The sequence below is a fragment of the Bos javanicus genome, chromosome 1, assembly GCF_032452875.1.
Source record: "Bos javanicus breed banteng chromosome 1, ARS-OSU_banteng_1.0, whole genome shotgun sequence".
Taxonomy (NCBI): Eukaryota; Metazoa; Chordata; class Mammalia; order Artiodactyla; family Bovidae; genus Bos; species Bos javanicus.
Window position 1 is genome coordinate 153392746 of NC_083868.1, and position 17986 is coordinate 153410731.

Here is a 17986-nt window from a genome sequence, read left to right on the forward strand (position 1 = left end):
GCAAGAATTTAAGCGAAAAAACAGAAGACGAGCTTGAAGCAGATGCGCAGCAGAGCATGAGGCACTTCTCGGTGGTTTCACGGTGAAGCCCTTCAATGCAGCTGAAACCCACCACAGCACGCAGGCGATTCAGGAATCAAAAGCAGACCAGAGTGAAGGCTCTGCTGCTCAGAAAGATGATGGAATTTGCTACAAACATCCAGCTGCTTGGTGGCCTACAGCAAGTCACGAGTATAACCTCCCCAAACTCGAGACCTCAATTCGTCCTTCTATACCCTGGAGGTACCTTCACCTACCTCGTGAGGCTGTTGTTACTTCATTTAAAATTAATTGACACACACTAGGTGCTGAATTGGGGTTCCCAGGTGGCACAGAGGTAAAGGAACCAGGCTGCCAATGCAGGAGACACTGCTTCCATCTCAGGGTCGGGAAAATCCCCTGGAGGAGGAAATGGCAACCCACTCCAGTGTTCTTGCCTGGAAAATCCCCTGGACAGAGGAGCCTTGCAGGCTACAGTCCACGGGGTTGCAAAGAGTCAGATGAGACTGACCGCACACATACAGGTACTGAATGCACGGCATCTGTAATCATCACACGTGAAGAACTGAATCCGCTACCCATCAAATAGGTGCGGTGCGTGGGCTCAGTCTCGTCCAACTCTTTGCAACCCTACGGACTGTATCCGCCAGGCTCCTCTGTCCATGGGATTCTCCAGGCAAGAACACTGGGCTGCCATTTCCTCCTCCGGGGGATCTTCCCGACGCAGGGATCGAACCCACATCTCCTGCGTCTCCTGCTTTGGCAGGTGGATTCTTTACCACAGACCTGGGAAAGCCCCACCACCCTTCATGTATCGTCTGAAATGCAAAATGGTACAGCTACTTTGGAGAGCAGTGCGCAGTTTCTCATAAAGGTAAATGATACATTTACCACACAACTGGGAAATCCCACCCCTCATATTTACACAACAGAAATGAAAACACAGGTCCTCACAAGGCTCGTCCACAAACGTTCATAGCAGCTTAGTTGAGAATAGCCCCAAACTGGAAACAGCCCAAGTGTTCAAGAGGAAATGATTAAAAACACTGCCGCACATCCGAACGACGGCACGCTGCGCGGAAGCGCGACGGCACGCTGCGCGGAAGCGCGACGGCACGCTGCGCGGAAGCGCGACGGCACGCTGCGCGGAAGCGCGACGGCACGCTGCGCGGAAGCGCGACGGCACGCTGCGCGGAAGCGCGACGGCACGCTGCGCGGAAGCGCGACGGCACGCTGCGCGGAAGCGCGACGGCACGCGTTCTCGATACATACAGTGGCGTGGATGAATCCCCGAAGCATTATGCCGAGTTGAAGAAGTCAGACACAAAGGCATACACGCTGTGTGATGACACTGCTATACTATTCTAGAAGGAGCAGGTGAATCTACAGTGACCGAAGGCCAATCAGGGGCTGTCTAGGGCAGGGAATCCTCAGGGGCGATGGAAGCGTTCTAGATCCTGAGTGTGGTGGTAATCACAAGGGTGTTTCAGTTACCAAATCTCATCAAGCCATACACCTCACATGGGTGCATTTTATGGTTAGATCCCAGTAAAGTTCTTTTTTAGACTGAGACATCATTCAGGAGGTCTGAGAGCTCCCTTTCACGTGCAGTAGAAAGGTCCTATGTCAAGGGAGTTCAAACACTGGATTCTGGTCCCACTTAGTACTACTACCTGTCAAGGCAATCTCCTCATCTGAAGAAGAGAGAGAGAGAAAGCGCGCGAGAGAGAGCCTTCCCTCCGGCTCTCAGGCTCCTTGCAAGCATTATCTGAAAATGCTTTAGTTGCGGTGCACGGGCCCAGGTATGGTAAGTAGGATCTGAGTTCCCGATCAGAGTTAGAAACTGTGCCCCCTGTATTGGGAGCACAGAGTCTTATCCACTGGACCACCAGGGAACAAAGATCCAGCCCATGCAAAATAAATAATAAACTGGTTTTTAAAAAGGAAATGCTGTATTGGGACATACACACTGTTATGTGTAAAACAGATCACTAGTGGGAAGCTGCTGTGCAGCACAGGGAGCTCAGCTTGGTGCTCTGTGATGACCTGGGAGCGGGATGGGGGTTGGGAGGGAGGCCCAGCAGGGAGGGAGATATGTGTGAATACGGCTGATTCACGCTGCTGTACAGACGAAACCAACACAACAGTGTAAAGCAACTCCATTCGAATTAAAAAAAAGTCAATGCTTTAAAGCAGAATCAGAGCATTGATTGTGCAGCCCCCGTGCCAGCCAGCCAGGTATCCAGCTAAGCCACCTCCACCTCTACCCCCCACCCCCTCACCAGCCAGTCAGGCCCTGGGTCCACCCGCTGACTTCTCTCAACCCACCCACCCTCTTGTCCCGACAGCCACCTTCACTCCCTGCTCATGATTGCAACGGCTTCAAGATGGTCTCCTCTCCCCCAGTTTTACCCCTTCCTTCCATCCCTTCTCTTTCTAAACCCAGAGCTAGCTTTCCAGAACACAAATCTGATTGTGTCACCTACCCTAGCCCCATCTCAAGAGCCTTTAGAGCTCTTGAGAGAGACTAGACTCCTCAGTCCAAGACCTTCAGTCATCTGGCCCCCAAAAGGACACACACCAATCAACTTGAACTGCCCGTGGCTTCTCAAGTCTGTATGTTCTGGCCCCTCCCACAGGTTGTCCCCTTTACCTGAAAAGGATCATCTATTCCCAGCCTCATTCGCCACCTTGTTGTTCAGTCACTCAGTCGTGTCTGACTGTTCGTGACCCCATGGACCACAGCACACCCAGCTTCCCTGTCCTTCACCAACTCCTGGTGCTTACCCAAACTCATGTCCATTGAGTCAGTGATGCCATCCAACTATCTTATCTTCTGTCATCCCCTTCTCCTCCCGCGTTCAATCTTTCCCAGCATCAGAGTCTTTTCCAACGAGTCAACTCTTCACATGAGGTGGCCAAAGTATTGGAGTTTCAGCTTCAACATCAGTCCTTCCAATGAACACCCAAGACTGACTTTCTTTAGGATGGACTGGTTGGATCTCCTTGCAGTCCAAGGGACTCTCAAGAGCCTTCTCCAACACCTTCTCCACCTGGCTGACTCCAAATCCAGCTGCAGGTCTCAAACCTTCCTTGACACACACACATCTTCCAACAAGGGAACCTTTCACCACATCCCCTCCATCACCAGCACTCTAGTGACTTGGCTCTTCATTTGTAAGATGCCGAGCAATGTAGACCAGTAGGCTAGGCCAGTGGTATGGACTGAATGGTGTCCCTTTGAAATCCAGATGCTGAAGCCCCAGCTCCCAGGGTGAGAGTATTGAGGGTGAGGAAGTAACTAAGGTGCCATGTTTTGGGGCTTCCCAGGTGGCCCAGCAGTGAAGAATCCACCTGTTAATGCAGGGGCCATGGGAGACATGGGTTCAATCTCTGGGTCAGGAAGTTCCCCTGGAAGGAAAAAAAAATGGCAATCCACTCCAGTATTCTTGCCTGGAAAACTCCATGGACAGAGGCGCCTGATGAGCTACACTCCTTGAGGTTGCAAAGAATCAGACACGACTGAGCAGGCCATGACACAAGTAACTAAGGAAATGAGGTCATAAGGGTGGGACTCTATTCCCATAAGACCAACGACCTCACAAGAAGAGACAGGAAAGGGGCGCTCTGTCTCACTCAGGGGTGAAGACGCAGCAGGAAGGTGGCTGTCCACGGGTCAGGAAGAGAGCTCCCACCAGAACCCGGCCCTGCAGGCCCCCCGATCGTGGACCTTCAGCCTCCAGAGCCGCAATTAAAAATAAATATCATCTGGAGAACTTTGCTACAGCTCCAGACACAACAGCTGGGTCCAGTCCGCAGTCAGTAAATATGTGTGACGTCGATGAACAGTCATCCTACGGCCCCTAGTGAGGCCAGGAGCAAGCTTTCATAACACAAACGGTACGTTAATCGGATTAGGGATGCAGAGTCAGACCTGGAACCGACTCTTCCTACCTCGAAAACCGACCGGGAGAGCACCGCCCCACAGGACCGTCTGCTCTGGGGGTGAGTCCTCTGCGATGGCCGGTACAGTAGCCATGAGCCACACGCATCTGCTGAGCACATGACATGTGCCCGGGATGGCAGAGCAACGGATTTTTACTTTGATTCCTGTTTTTTCATATATTTCATTCATTTGTATTCATATATTTGTTTCATGCGTTTATTTCACTCAGTGTTAACTGTTATACTAAACTGCCACGTGGCTGGTGGCTCCTGTCCTGGACAGTGCAGGGCCACACAGTCAGGCAAAGGTCATGCCCGAGGCATTACTGTCGCCCTACAGGTCGCAGACTGTGCCCACTGCTCCTGTTACAAACACCATGGACTCTCACAGGTAGCTTTCAAGTGGTGTCAGTGGCCTGGCACCGAGAAGCTGGCAAGCCGCACACATAAAAGGGCTAACGAGGCACCCTTCTGCAGGAATCGCGATGCTTTATGGGCCTCCACCTGCGAGGAAACCCGTCGAAGGGCACGTTCACCCCTCGGTGATCAGAGTTAATTGAAAATTGAAGGCCCAATCAAATCACCCAGAACTGAGATTTTTGGCAGCTTATGCACTTCGCGGTGAGTTTCCTGCTGCTTTTCGCCCCCATCAGCGCTACAAGCGAGGTTGCAAGTTCCAAAATCATCCACAAAAGCACCAAGCTCTGAGCCAGGGGCAGAAAAAACAGGGCGGACTCTGATCTTGACTCTTTTTAAAAATGTGTGTGGTCCCCCTCCTAAGGCAGCAGCTGGAAGTGGACAACACCCTATCCCCAACTTGGAGTATGTGAGAGTTGGACAAGCATCTTCTCTATGAAAAAAAAGCACATCAAGTGCTCCTCAAAAATCTCCTATGGCAACCCAACACAGAAGAGGGGTATCTCAGCCCCTCTACACGGTAACACAAGCTTTATGGCAAGAACGTGCTGACTGCTGTTCACGCCTATCCACCTGGGACCTTGCAGCTTATACGGCACCCGAGCTTGGATGCCCAAGAGACCCAGATTCAGCTTCTGCCCTAATCAGTTCCCAGCACCACATCTTTAGAAAACTTACTTAACCTCTCTGAACGATCATTTCCTCTTCTGCAAAAAAAAAAAAAAAACAAACAAACAAGCGTACCCATACACCTCTCTAGGTTACAGCGGCGATAAAACCACCAAAGAAGCCCACAAAGGCATGTGTTCCTAGCAACTTAATTCGTAAAAGCCCCAAACTGAAAATGACCCAAATGTCCATCAACAGGTGAAGAGAAAAATACACCGTGGTAAATCCACACGCCTGAGGATTACTCAGCGAGAACAGGGATGAACCACTGCCACACCGGGCAACATAAATGATCTCAAAGTAAGTAGAGTGAAACAACTTTGTTTATAGACAATTCTAGACAGATGAAGTCAGTGACAGAGCATATCATCAGGGGACAGAGGGCTGGACTCGAGGAGGAGGACACTTGGGGGAAAGTGACCCAACGTCTTGATGAGGTGACGGTTTCATGGGTCTGGGCATTTTAAAGATGTGCAGTGTGCCGTGCTGAAGTTACACGTCGGCAAAGTTTGCAAAGAGTTTAAAACATGAGATCAGGGGTCCAAGGTGCCATCGTAGGACCTGGCACATAGAAGGCTCTGATACAGAGCAGTGACGGACGCCCCAGGAGACTTTCTGGAAAAGGACCTTGACAGGCTGCCGGCAAACCCTGCAGGCTTCCTGGAGCCCAGCTGTCCAGAACGACTGTCTGTTCCCGGCCAGAAGGCGTGAGCCAGACGGATGAACAGAAAGGTGGGCAAAGCTTAGTCTCTGCCCTGAAGGAAAGACGAGAGTTTAACGTATGATGGAATAAAAGGATCATAAGACAATGGGGACGAGCAACAGCCGTGCAGAAAAGCGTGATTCTGACGGGACGGATGTCCAGAAGGGACTTCAGGGTGGGATGCTGGCAACAGGGGGCAGGGCAAGCCCTGTGCAGAGGGTGGTCTGATGGCACCAGAACATGGAGGCTGGAGGTGGGGTCCTGGTGGGGACAGCGGGCAAGGCTGAGGGCCCTAGCATGTGGTCCTCCAGAGATGAGGGAGGGGGTCCGCACAGCCTGAGCAGCAGCGGGAGCCCCCTTGTCATCACCCAGGGAACCGGCCAAAGGGCTCAGCATGGCGGGACTTGAGCTGCAGTGCAGGTCCCACCCAGGGGCCAAGGTGCCAAGTTACTAAGGGTCCCGACACCCACACCTCTCATCTCAGTATTCCTGAGGAAATAATCAGAAACGCACGCAGAGATTTACGTACAATGCTGCTGATCACATTATTTATAATAGCCCAAAGCCCAAAATAACGTCCAAAAAGGGGGGCCCAAAATAAATGACGGTGCCCTGAGCGATTTACGGTACCCTGAGTGATTTACGGTACCCTGAGTGACTTACGGTACCCTGAGTGATTCGCACTTAGGGCCACTGAACCGTATTTTAGGGACACAAGGGACCACAGGGGGTGCCTCACTGTACAACGTTAAGCTGCGTAAAAGCAGGACACAAAAATATACACTGAGGATTCATTCAACGTCATCACTGTGTGCCGGGCACTGAGCTCAACGCTGATGACACACAGCGGGGAGACAGACACAGCCCTGCTCCTGTGAGACGGGACCCCGCGTTAGAAGGCAGGCAGAGGACAGGCAAGGAAACAGATTTCAACAAGCGAAACACAGAGCAGGCTGAAGGCAGGAGTCCCCAGGAGGATAAGCAAGAGGGGAAGAGGGTGGGGAGTCAGGGGAGGTGGACGTTTTAAACAGGGGGTCAGGGAGGTTCCACAGAGAAGGGGGTTGAGGGTTTGAGCCCAGGGTGTATCTGGGAGGACTTCCGGGCAGAGGCAACAGGCAGTGCAAAGGCCCTGAGGAGGCCTGGGGGGTTGTTGAGCAACAGCAAGGCCAAAGCAGCAGAACACGCCGGACAGACGGCAGGAGGATGAGGCGGAGGAAAGCTGGTGCCCCGGGGTCGGGAGTCACGGCAGGGGCGAGACCCGAGGGCGGGCGGAGAGGGGAGAAGCAGGGAGACCAGCGAGGGTGGCTCCGGGGTTTTCCTAACTTTTTCAGTGGACACATGTCCACTTTATAATCAGACAACAAAACGTGATCCAACCGCAAAGAGCCGTGTAGGTGCTGTGCCTGGAGCACAGGGCGGCCCAGAAACTGGCCAGGAGTCAGGAAGGTAGTTCAGGCGATGAGCCAAGAATCAGTGGCTGCAGGGGCAGGGGGTGGGGAGGCACCGTCTATGCTCCTGGAAGTGATCACCAAGGAAAGCAAAACGCCACTCCTCTTGGTGATGAATAGAACCGCGATGCACAAAACTACAAAAAAGAGAAAAAGAGCTCCCCTGCATCTCAGCGCCCTAACAAACCGTGTTTGACATCTTGCTACATTTCCTTTTGGTCTTTGCTCCTGTACACACTCTGGCTTTTCCTTAACCCCTCTACCAGGCTCAGCACGTCGAAAGCACTCAAGTCCTCACTGAGCAAATACCGGCTGATGAAATGCTCCGAATGCTTTTGGGTTCAGCTTTGTTCACATTGTTCAGCGACATCACAAGCGTTTTCGGAAGACGCTTTAAGAGGCTTGGAAACTGTGGGTGAGGAGGGGAAGGCGTGGTTCGCAGTGAGTGAGGTGTTGGGTCTGGCCGCTGAGGACAACGGGGGTTATTCATCAGGGGAACAGCCAGGGGTCGGCTTTGGGGGGCTGTGAGGGGTGCCCAGGCTGCCCCTGTAGAGACACCCAGCCGCCCACCCCACCCGGGGCTCAGGGAGCGATGTCGGCCCCGCGTGGAGGTGGTCAGGCAGCGGTGGGGAGGAGGGGAGTGGGCAGGGAGGCCAGCCGCCGACCTGGAGCCACACGCGTGCCCCCTGCTGCCCCACCAGCACCCGCTGCACAGATGCAGGTCCACAGCAGAGCCAGGACTTGAACCCACACCTCAGAGGGCTTTTTCTAGCCACGAATTCTCTTCTCTTATCAGAAGCTTAACACATTCACAGGGAGAAGAAAGTCAGTCTTCAGATGCCCGTGTCGGCAAGTGTCCAGTTTGGGTTCCCCACTTCGAGGGACCCCCCCCCACAAGGAAAAACGCCCTGGTCCCTCTTCCAGAAGCCTGGTTTACGTGCTTCCACCCTGCAGGCACGGCCTGTCGAGTTCCTCACGGGGACGAGAGACACCAGGACGGGCCACGCGATTTCCCCGCAGCACCGCCCCCGTCTCCGCAGCCAGCCGGCGCTCCGGATGGAAACGCTGGGCCTCGCTCATCAGCTGCCCCGGGGCCTCTGGGACGCGGGGTTGAGGCAGGACGGTGGACAAGGCGCGGGGGGAGCTGGGAGGACGGACAGATGGCCGCAAGGAGACACGGCCACAGCCTCCTTCACCCGGCCTGCCGTGAAACGCTCTGCCAGCGGGCAGGCCGTGGGCCGTGTTCAACCCGCCCCGGGTGCCAGCTGGCCCACACCTGGCTCTAATTCGCTTCCATTTAAATCAGTTGCTAGTTGGCAGAAGTGAGAGACCTCACCTAGACACCCGGCTCCCTGAGAGCAGTCCCTTCTCGACAAACCCCCGTCAGTCGCCCCCCACCCCCCAGCCTATCCCCCCAGAACCCCTGGCCCCCACAGCCTGTCCCCCCAGCCTGTCCCCAGCCCCCCGGCCTGTCCCCCGCCCCCCGGCCTGTCCCCGCAGCCTGTCCCCAGCCCCCCGGCCTGTCCCCTCAGCCTGTCCCCAGCCCCCCGGCCTGTCCCTCCAGCCTGCCCCCAGGCCCCCCAGCCTGTCCCCAGCCCCCTGGCCTGCCCCCCCAGCCTGTCCCCAGCCCCCCGGCCTGTCCCCCTAGCCTGTCCCCAGGCCCCCCAGCCCCCCAGGCCCCCCAGCCTGCCCCCGCCCCCCCAGCCCGCCCTGCCCCCAGCGCCCGGCTCACCGGCGCTCAGCGTGGTGAACTCCAGGAAGCGGTACTCGTAGGACACGTCTATCTTGGTCTCCACCTGGGGCCTCTTCAGCGTCGAGTAGATATTTCCAGGCCGTCGGTCGTCACGTTTCTCCAGCTTGTTCAACCCGCACCCCATCTCAGCAGCTGCCGGCAGAAGAGGAGAAAGAGGATGATCTCTATTCTGAGATGCTGTCCTTCTACACTGTCGTAACAAAAGACCATCACGTCCCAGAAGCAGACATACAGGACCCCAGGCCGGCTGAAATCCAGAGCAGGATCCGATCCACGACCTGCACCCCAGAGGCTCTCGCTCAGGCTGGCTTCTCTCGCTGCTAAGACACCCTTGCCAGCCAGCCTGGGGCTCTGAACTGACGCCCCAAACATGCCTGTTTTATATCATTTCTCTGCCCTGTCTGAGGAAAACACCACCTCGGAGTGCCTCAGCCCCACTATACTCCATACACGTGGTCTTAAAAAAGGAGATCTAAAAAGCAAGGCCCTGCATAATGGCGTCGGCCCATCCAAGAAAAGAGACAAGACGGTCTGGCACTCCGCGGTGGTCTCTAAAAGGGGATCATAAGTTGTTGTTGCAATTTCCAAAATCCTTTCCACCCTCAACAGTAACTATTTAGACAGATTTCACATTCAGAAAACGTCTTTCAAAAGTAGATGGCGGTATTTTTACAGGCCTTGTTTAAAAGTCGTTAATTCTCTCTGAGACCAAACCAGAAGAACCCAGGGGTTCTTCCAGACTCTGAGAGTCATTTCAGACCAAAATGAAAACTGGGCGAACACGAGCAGCAGGGCAGGAGAAATTGGAAGCAGAAATCCACGCGGGTTGGAGCAAAGATCTGCACCCACGGTTTGGAAGGAGAATGAAGAAATGTTGAAACGGCGCACACGAGAGTGAACTGGGCATCCAGTCTTCCAGGGGCTGAGAAACAGGGCCCGGTCTCTGTTTCTTTAGGCAGACTGGCGTTCACGAAACGGCTCCGCGTCCACTCCCCAGACTTCAGCGGGGACTTCAGTTACCCCTCGTGACCAAGCCTGGCTAATCTGTCCCTCCTCCCCGGAGCACCACTGCTGTCATCAGGACACGTTTCACAAAAAACATGAACCGGTCAAGACTATCACAAACAGAAATGCAGCGGCCACTTCCGCTCAGAGATAAGCGTCTCCTTGGGCTCAGGCCATTCGCAAGGTACCCGGCTTCCTACGGCAACTTGGCCAGCTCCGGAAAAACAAGACGAACCTCACGAAAGCAACTTAGCCGGGGAGGGACGATGGGGCTGGCGGAGCAACCACCAGGCGCTGCTTGTCAGTAATTAAAAAAAGTCTGGGAGGATGGATGAGAACAGGAAGGCTTACTTATGCCTTAATAAGGGAACATTAGTGTCCAAAGGGCCAGAGCAGACATGATTTATGTGCCATCTGCATGAACTGATTACTTGTAAAATACTCTGCAGTTCTGCTGATATAATAGCTGATATGCACTGAGGCTGCATATTTAACTGCTAGAAAGCAAGCCGCCAGGCATCCGCTGGGGCGACGCAGAAGTGGACAGGGAGGCCCCTAAGTGCTAGGGAACAGGTAAGCTGGGGAGATAAGCCCTATCACCACCAGAACAGAACTGGAAATACCCGGAAGGCTTACCAGTCACTCACTCACCTTCCTCCCTACAAAGGCCTGAATATTTGGGGGCCTCCAAGAAAGTGAAAAAAAAAAAAAACAAAAAACAAAAAGGGGCTTCCCAAGCGGTGCTAGTGGTAATAACCTGCCTGCCAGTGGAAAAGACGGTAGAGACATGGGTTCGATCCCTGGGTCGGGAAGAATCCACGGAGGAGGACACAGCAGCCCACGCCAGTTTTCTTGCCTGGAGAATCCCATGGACAGAGGAGTCTGGTGAGTTAAGGTCCATAGCGTTGCAGAGTCACACATGACTGAAGCAACTTAACACGAAGGCAAGAGACAAAGAAGCCTTTCCTCAAAAGACTTCCCATTCTTGCTAGCTTACTAGGTAAATTCTAGCACTGGAGATTCCTTCCTTTGAGAACACTCTACCTCAGCAGCCTCTGAAACCACCATCGCCTTCTCCCTGGGAAGGACACCACACCAAGCTCCTGGTAGACCCTAACACTTCAGTATGATTTAATTTCTTTTCTCCAGCACACGTTCCTGACAGCAGGAAAAAAAGGAGGAGGGCGTTACCGGGATGAGTCAAGACAGACAAATCTGATACTGGAGGGGGGCGGTGCCAGAAACTATTAGAAAAAGTCCCATTTCACAAGCTGTGAATTTTCAGCTTTAGTCACACCATCCAAACTTGAGCCCCCAAGTCCACCCCGAAGGGCACGATGCTTGACTCACAGGACGAAGTGAGGCTCTGGGCAGACGCATCGTCCATGTGATCAGACACTGGACCGGCCGGGAGCAGCACTGTAGCCTCAGTGAATCCTCGAGGTCTGCAATTCCAGGCACTCGCTTCTCTGGGGGTACCGGCAGCGCCCGTCAAGCAACCGCTTCTAAAGCACTGTTCTCCCTGGGAAGGGAGACCCTGCCAAGCCACCGCCATCAGAAGTGTGCAGTGTGAACTGTTCCTCTCGCGGTCGGGTTACGGCCCTCCCTTGCCAGCTCCCAGCATTGCTGCTTTCCTCCAAGCTCCTCCCTGTGTCCTCCCACTCACCCGACCCCTGGCAAAATAGGAAAGGCTTGGACAGCACCCCACAAATGGCTATTACAGCCCCTACTGTGCTCAAGCAAGTCATGAAACCTAGCTTACGGAAAGGAGGAGAATGAAGGCGTGGCAGTGCCTCCCGTTATCACCCACGTTTGGAAGATTTCACTATTTCCGATGCGAGGTTCCCTTGCGCTGGAACCCCACGGGGAGCTGGGCCAAGGGCCTCGCGGGGCAGTGAGGCTGGAGGAAGAGGGAGGAGAAGGACAACCCCCAGCCGGATTCGGCAGATGGGGTCCACGGGGCTGCACACGAGGGTCTCAGCCAGAGCATGTCTCCCTCGGGGCTCAAGGTCTCCAGCAGGACAGAAGGTAAATGGGGTGACTGTTTTCACATCTGGCCCTTCCGATATCCCTGCATCAAGAGATGGGGTTGCTGTCACCTCCCCTGAATCTGGGCTCACGACTGCTTCCCACTGCTGCTGTCATTCAGGCGCTCAGTCGTGTCCGACTCTTTGTGATCCCACAGACTGCAGCACGCCAGGCTTCCCTGTCCATCACCACCTCCCGGACCTTGCTCAGATTCACGTCCATTCAGTCTGTGATGCCATCCAACCATCTCATCCTCTGCCGTCTCCTTCTCCTCCTGCCTTCAATCTTTCCCAGCATCAGGGTCTTTTCCAAGCAGTTGGTTCTTCACATCTGGTGGCCAAAGTACTGAAGCTTCAGCATCAGTCCTTTCAATGAATATTCAGGGTTGATCTCCTTTAGGATGGACTGGTTTGCTCTCCTTGCAGTCGGCTTGCCATTTATTGTTGCCGTTCAGTCACCAAGTCATGTCCGACTCTTTGGGATCTCGTGGACTGCAGCACGCCAGGATTCCCTGTCCCTCATCATCTCCTGGAGTTTGCCCAAGTTCACATGCATTGAGTCGGTGATGCCATCCAACCATCTCATCCTCTGTTGTCCCCTTCTCCTCCTGCCCTAAATCCTTCCCAGCATCAGGGTCTTTTCCAATGAGTCGGCTCTTCACATCAGGTGGCCAAAGTACTGGAGCTTCAGCATCAGTCCTTCCAATGGACAATCAGAGCTGATTTCCTTTAGGATGGACTGGTTGAATCTCCTTGCAGTCTGCTTGCCAGAGAAAGTGTCAGAGGATGCAGTGGCAGCTTCTGGACTGAACCGTAAGAAACTGGGAGCATCCACTGCCCGACTCTGGGGAAACTTGCTCTTGGAACCCGGTCACCATGCCAGGAGGAAGCTCAAGCAGCCCCGAAGAGAGGCCCACGTGGGGAGGAACCGACAACCAGCAGCACCGACTTGCATCCCAGGGAGCCACCCTGGAAGGCGCGCCTCTGCCTCCATCAAGCTGCTGAAACTATGCGGAGCAGAAATGAGCAGTTTCCCCCAAGACCAGTCAGATCAGCAGGTTCCTGGGCAAAATATGCCACTGTGGCTGTCTCAGGCCTCTGATTGGGTATGATGCGTCAGGCCAGAGGTAACCTGTACATGAGTCTGGGCCAAATGATCCCAGCCAGCTGCCTCCGGGGCCAAGCACTGGCCTGCGGTCACGAGCCTGCTTCAGTCACTCATGCCGGAAGGACATCTGGAGTCTCTTCAGTCTGTGTCAATGCTAAACAAAGCAGCTTCAGACACTCATGGAGACATTCTTACATGGACAGCTTTGTGGGTGGGTGGGTGACCCGCCATCGTGGTTATCCAGGTCATCAAGACCTGTTTGGTATAGTCCTTCTGTGTATTCTTGCCGCCTCTTCTTAATCTCTTCTGCTTCTGTTAGGTCCTTACAGTTTCTGTCCTTTATCACTCCCATCCTTGCATGAAATGTTCCTTTGATGCCTCCACTTTTCTTGAAGAGATCTCTAGTCTTTCCCATTCTGCTGTTTCCCTCTAGCTCTTTTTCACTGAAGAAGGCCTTCTCATCGCTCCTTTCTATTGTCTGAAACTCTGCGTTCAGTTGGGTATACCTTTCCCTGTCTCCTTTGCCTTTCCTTTCTCTTCTTTCCCCAGCTATTTGTAGAGCCTCCTCAGACAACCACTTTGCCTTCTTGTGTGATGGTGTGGTCACTCACCTAGAGCCAGACACCCTGGAATGTGAAGCAAAGCGGGCCTTAGAAAGCATCACTATGAACAAAGCTAATGCAGGTGATGGAATTCCCGCAGAGCTATTTCAAATCCTAAAAGATGATGCTGTTAATATGCTGCACTCAATATGCCAGCAAATTTGGAAAACTCAGCAGTGGCCACAGGACTGGAAAAGGTCAGTTTTCATTCCAATCCCAAAGAAAGGCAATGCCAAAGAACGCTCAAACTACTGTAAAAACTGCGCTCATCTCACACTTGCTGCTGCTGCTTAGTCACTTCAGTCCTGTCCAACTCTGTGCGACCCCATGGACTGTAGCCCGCCAGGCTCCTCTGTCCATGGGGACTCTCCAGGCAAGATAACTAGAGAGGGTTGCCATGCCCTCCTCCAGGAGATCTTTCCAACCCAGGGATGGAACCCAGGTCTCTCACATTGCAGGATGATTCTTTACCATCTGAGTCACCAGGGAAGCCCTCACACACTAGCAAAGTAATACTCAAAATCCTTCAAGCTAGGCGTCAACAGCACATGAACAGAGAACCTCCAGACGTACAAGCTGGGTTTCAAAAAGACAGAGGAACCAGAGATCAAATTGACAATATTCACTGGATCATCAACAATGCAAGAGAGTTCCAGAAAAACATCTACTTCTGCTTCACTGACTACGCTAAAGCCTTTGACTGTGCGGATCACAATCAACTATGGAAAATTACTAAAGAGATGGGAGTACCAAACCACCTTACCTGTATGTGGGTCAAGAAGCAAAAGTTAGAATTGGACATGGAACAATGGACTGGTTCACAACTGGGAAAGGAGTTTGTCAAGGCTGTATACTATCACCCTGCTTATTTAACTTCCATGCAGCGTACATCATGAGAAACGCTGGGCTGGATGGATCACAAGCTGGAATCAAGACTGCCGGGAGAAATACCAAGAACCTCAGATATGCAGATGATACCATTCTAATGGCACCAAGAAAACCCATCCAAGACGTCTTCAAAGGCAGAAAAAGAGAGAAAGCCTTTCCCCACTCCTATGGTGAGACAGTGACGAGAAAGACAAAATATCCTTCCAGTTCTCTACTAGAAACGTCATTAGGAACTGGATGCTGACTGGGGAGAAGACTCAGAAAATCACCGGGGGTTCTGAGACCCAACTGCAAGGACAGGACATTAGACACTGCAAATGACCCAGAAGCAAAGACCCTCCAACTGGTGACATTCTGGAAAAGCAATTCTCTCTGAATCAAGCTCAGAAGGAAGTGTGTCTTTGGTGTATATGGGGACCAGCTTCGTGCAGGAATCGTCAGCTCCATGAGAGAGAGAATTTATGTTCCAAGTTCACTCATTCTTTCACTCAATGCAAACGTATTATAAGCTGCTTTGAGTCCTGCCCTGAATTAGGAAACATAAAAATGGAAAGACTGGGTCATGCCCTCAAGGAGACCACAGGTAAAGGAGACAGAGGGATGCAGGTGGTACAGGGAGGCTGGTGGTTCTAGAAGTCTGGGTGGGGTGCAGGGCATTCAGAGGGAACCACTGTGAAATCAAACAGATGGCACATCCCCAGAGACCTGGTTCCAGAAAAAAGAGATCAGCAACAGGACACAATATCCTGTGTCATTTTACGTATTTGTTAAGATTTTTTTATGTGAACCATTTCCAAAGCCCTCATCAAATTTGCCACAACACTGACTCCATTGTCATGCCTGGCTTCTTGGTCACAAGGCATATAGGATCCCAGCTTCCCGACGAGGGACTGAACTTGCCTTCCAGCACCGCGCTCACTGCCAGGCGGAGTCTCAACCCCTGGGCCACCACAGAAGTTCCACCATGTCATTTCAAATGTTTGAAGTGTTTACTTTTAAAGCATTTCTAATTTGTGTTTTAAATATTTCCCCAGATGCCCATGAAAGTTGCTCAGTTGTGTCCAACTCTTGGGAGACCCCAAGGACTATACAGTCCATGGAATTCTCCAGGCCAGAAGACTGGAGTGGGTAGCCTTTCCCTTCTCCAGGGGATCTTCCCAACCCAGGAAATGAACCAGGGTCTCCTGCATTGCAGGCGGATTCTTTACCAGCTGAGCCACCAGGGAAGCCCAGATGCCCACACAACACTGGAAAACCACTTTGAAAAGGATCACCTTCTGAAAAGATTATTTTTCAGCTGGGATTAAAAAAAAAACCCCAAAACCTCAGTTTAAAGTTCATTTTTACTACCAACTAGCAGGCATGTATTTAAATAATGGGGGCAATAAATGTAGTTATATTTTCAAATACAAATTAGTTTCATTAAGAGTGAGAGCTCATTTACTACATTTGCTGCTACTCTGAGGCAGACTGTAAAGCTAATTTTAACAACTGCCAACAGCTCATGACAAGCAACCAGAGAGGGTGCAATTACATGCAATGATGCCGGATCAGCTGGCAAACTCATTCTTTATTTCTTCACTCAAATCCTATATTTGAAGGCTCGAGCGTGTTTATTACATCATTCAGGCACCCGAAGCAAGAACTGATGATCCAAATTAAGAAGTTTTTACATGATGAGAACATTTTTCTTCACTCAGAAATGTATGAAACTTTGAAAACCCAACCAGCTATTTGGATGGTGTCAAATCTTGATATCCTACAAACCGTCTACGAGAGAAACCCAAGCGTAACTGAAACGGACCCACTGACAGCGTGCCAGATTTGATGCCAAGGAAAAGAACAATCTGTGTGAAAGGGCCGGTGTTATGCTGCTGTTTTTAAGTGTCTATGTGTGCATCTGCATATGAAAATCCATGCGTTTCTTTTTTCTTAACTGGCAGGACAGGGACCACAACTTTCACAGAACTTTCCTCTGGGTCATGACGTGATGGGAGACATTCACTTTATAGTTTGTCATAGTTTTCAAGTTCTCCGTGTTGGACGGGCATTCCTTTCCTAGTTGAAGACATCAAGGCATATCACGGCCAGCCTCCCAGATGGGGCTCAGTAATCCTCCTGCTCACGAGGGGGCACCCCCTGCACTCATCGGGGTTGGCCGCTGCGGCCAGCCGGATGCGGCAGAAGGGCGGGTGGGCCTGGGGAAGCCCGCTGTCAATTCCGTGCACTTGCGCTCAGCTGCTGAGTCATGTCGGACTCTGCGACCCCACGGACTGTGGCCCGCCGGGCTCCTTTGTCCATGGGATTTCCCAGGCAAGAGTCCTGGAGTGGGGTGCCATTTCTTCCTCCAGGGGATCTTCCCAACCCAGGGATCGAACCCACATCTCCTGCATTGGTGGGTGACTTCTTTACCACTGAGCCACCGGGGAAGCACCGCCTTATTGGGAAGACACTCTCTTAACAGCACGGAGAAGCCCCCGGGGCGGGGGACTGAGACCACCACCCAACAACCACGGCAAACTCCACACCGAAGTGACAGCATCGCTCAGCAGCCTTCAGGCCAGCTGGCATCCTGACCACAGCCTCAGGAGAGGCCCCCGGGCAGAACCGCCCAGCTCAGCTGCCTCTGGATTCCTGACTCACAGGAGCCCTGAGAGGTGATAAACATTCACTGTGTTCAGTTCCCAGGTTTGGGGGTAAAATGTTACACTGCAAAAGATAAGGGGGAGAAAAGATTAAAAAAAAAAAAAAGATAAGAGGGATATTTATCAAAAGCAAATGCCGGGCGGAGACAGATCCAGACTACCTTTCTGCTCTCCAACGAGCGTCCATCACAACCACCCTTAGCTGAAAAAGGCCCCCTCCCAAGAGGCCACCGCTCAAAGTGCGGTGCTCAGACCAGCAGTACCACCACCCGTGGGAACGGCCCACCCAGGCCTGCCCGTCCGAATCCACACCTCCACGTGATTCAGCAACATCTAAACCACAGGAAAGCTCCCGAGAGCCTGGACCACAGAGGTGACTCTCCGTCCCAGCTGCCCGCCAGGTGCCTGACAGCTGGATGTCCAGCCGCCCAGGCCTTTCAGATGCGCCAAGCATCCCTTTTTAAGACTCCTGAAGAGATAGGAACTGACATCCAGGGTTAAGAATCGACGCCCTCAGAGCAAACCCCATCTCTTCCCGCTCCTGACCTCTCCAACCTCCCAACACCTGGGCCTCCGAAGCCCTGAGTCTGAAGCACGTAGCCAGGGGCTGAACCCCAGTCTAGAGGAGGGTGGTCTTGCAGACCTCCTTGGTTTCAGCCCGTTTCTCCTGAACCTCTTAGGATCTCATGTCCCACCTCTCCAGCTCTCTGCTTTCCTCCCACACAAGTGCACCCTAA

At 52.8% G+C, this 17986-nt stretch overlaps 1 protein-coding gene across 2 annotated transcripts in view; it reads right to left on the minus strand.

Moving 5' to 3' along the window:
* RFTN1 (raftlin, lipid raft linker 1) overlaps window positions 1–17986 on the minus strand; it is a 227134-nt gene that overhangs the window by 199793 nt on the left and 9355 nt on the right. Inside the window, exons 1-2 of one of the 2 annotated variants that reach the window (XM_061425241.1) lie at window positions 11330–11549; window positions 8954–9106 (exon numbers count right to left, since the gene is read on the minus strand). In XM_061425241.1, coding sequence (XP_061281225.1) covers window positions 8954–9106; window positions 11330–11534 — 358 coding nt within the window. In that variant the 5' untranslated portion in view covers window positions 11535–11549. Of the gene's footprint in view, window positions 1–8953; window positions 9107–11329; window positions 11550–17986 lie in introns of those variants that run through there. The other variant, XM_061425251.1, reaches the window with a different exon arrangement.